Source organism: Austrofundulus limnaeus, unplaced genomic scaffold, assembly GCF_001266775.1.
Source record: "Austrofundulus limnaeus strain Quisiro unplaced genomic scaffold, Austrofundulus_limnaeus-1.0 Scaffold86, whole genome shotgun sequence".
Classification (NCBI taxonomy): domain Eukaryota; kingdom Metazoa; phylum Chordata; class Actinopteri; order Cyprinodontiformes; family Rivulidae; genus Austrofundulus; species Austrofundulus limnaeus.
Window position 1 is genome coordinate 436,044 of NW_013952488.1, and position 2,279 is coordinate 438,322.

The 2,279-nt window shown below is 36.9% G+C and overlaps 1 protein-coding gene across 1 annotated transcript in view; it reads right to left on the minus strand.

Moving 5' to 3' along the window:
- The window catches only part of si:ch211-245h14.1 (uncharacterized), a gene marked incomplete in the record, with an annotated part of 7,499 nt that overhangs the window by 1,758 nt on the left and 3,462 nt on the right, over nt 1–2,279 (minus strand). Inside the window, 2 exon segments of the mRNA XM_014011911.1 lie at nt 115–204; nt 1,936–2,088. Of these exon segments, the coding sequence (XP_013867365.1) occupies nt 115–204; nt 1,936–2,088 (243 nt within the window).

The following is a 2,279-nucleotide window of genomic DNA, read 5'->3' on the forward strand; positions in this document are numbered from 1 at the left end:
GTTATTTAGAGTGGCTCCACTCTAAAATAAAATGTACTAAACAAACTGTAAACAAGTAAACAATCATATAATTTCTGACAGTGTTCATATTAAATCTGCAAACGCAGGATTTACCTTGAGCTCTGTAAGGATACACATCTCCTGGACTGTTGTAGAGATCCATCGGAGCGCAGGATGCTGAGGTGCTTGTTCTTTTTAAAACACCTGTTGGGTAAAAACAACAACAACATAGAACCATTGGGCCTCATGCAAGAACCGTTCGTACGCACAGATTTGTTCTTAAATTGTGCGTACGAGTGATTTAGGAGAATTTGTGGCATTCACCAGTTTTCTCATATTGTAAGATTTTCTTCAGATACAAACAAAATTTTTGTGGTCCAGACCTGTCGTATATTTTCTGTGCAGTCAGTCTGTTGTTATCCAAACAGATTTTTTTCTCTAATATCTTTATATTTCTTTAGTTTGAAGATATTTTGAGTTGAAAATAAATCACACTCCATAATTATGTTGACAATAGGCTATTCTGTCTGAATTGGACTTACAATTTTAAATGTATTAATGTAGATTAACGATGTAAATTAGTTAAATTAAATTGGCAATTAATGTTGTATAACACTATAATATTAATATGAAGATCTCAAACAACAAACCAACTTAAATTATGTATTAATTGAAGTTTAATTTGTATCGATATATAATGAGCTTTATAGATTATTTTTTAAATCAAATTTATTTTGTTCAGATTTATTAAGCACATCAGCTTTTTCTCCGAAGTGCCAGACATATTTTGGAGACATTTTAAAATGCTTTTTTTCAGAACCGCAACTGACACCACTTGGGTGGGGGAGACGGCCATGGGGGGCCGGTGCACGACCGCTCTTCTTTTGAGTAAATGAAAATTATTTAACACAGGTGTTTACACTTWAATTAAAAAATTTTGACCAAAGAAAAACTGGAGCAGGACTAGAGAGAGATGAATATGATTTAGATTTGTATTTCTGTGACCGTATACGACCCACAGACACAACATTAACAGCAGTCTCGTTTCATTCCTCGGCTTTAGCAGCTCCTTTAATTCCACAGCTGACGCTGCTAAAAATGACAGATTTTTTTTCTGGATCTCTGAGAGCAGGACTTCAATCTCCGAACTCGTGAAGTTCTTCTTTTTTACTTTGCAATGTCATTTATGAATGACCACTTCCTGGTATGTGGGGCAGGAAACATGGCCTTAAATGGTGTTTTTCTGGTGCTAATTATGCTAATCTCCTCTCCTCGTGCACGAGCACCTGGATACGAAGTGGCATTCATCAGTTTACGTTCCTCATTTACACACTTTTCCTGAAGATAGAAGTTTGTTGAATCTGACGTGGCATGTTCGTACAAAGGGTTAGTATGAACAYAAGAGAAATTTAGGATAAGAATACAAAAATGTTCCTGCTTGAGGCCCAGTGTTTGTTGAAGTTTTGCTTAATTTGTTCTTCTGTCTGTTGCTCTTTTTCTCCACACATCGCTCTGTCCGGTCTTGTAAAATCAGACTTTCAAAAAACAATTCTTGTCTTAAACCAGAAGGTCTCTTATTCATTCAGATTAAAGTGAACTAAAAGACTTAGGAATTAAATTATTATGAAATAGAAGATCTATAAGAGTGGAGCCACACAGGTTTTTTAAAACTACTTTCTTTCTCTCTTCTTAACTTTGTCTTTATCATTTTTGTGATGTCCTGAAAATTTTGCACAAGTTTCTCTTTTTTGCAACAAAAGTAAACTATTCAACTTTACAAAGGAATCCGATGAACTTTTTTTGCACGCTGTTGAGGACAAGGAGACACCTCAGAGGGTGCAGGTAGTGGCTTCAGCCAATGAAAACGTGCAGAGGCTTTTTAGGAAACATTTACCTCATAAAAATCTGTGCACCACAGTAAAACTTCATACTGACCTTGGTCTCGTAGCTGGTCTGGCTGAGCTTTGTCAATGTCCTCCAATAAACCAATATGAGCTTCAATGAAACTCTGCACATGGTTCAGCTGAGTCTTCACGTCCTTCAGGATGTGGAGGTAGTCAACCAGGACTCCACTGTTGGTTAGAGCAGCTGGACGGGGAGTGCATGATTGATTCTGAAGTTATGTCTTTAAAGGGATCCCTGATTAGTTGCAACATTAGACTTTATTTGATAAACATACACTCACCGGCCACTTTATTAGGTACACCACGCTAGTAATGGGTTGGACCCCCTTTTGCCTTCAGAACTGCCTCAATTCTTCGTGGCATAGATTCAACAAG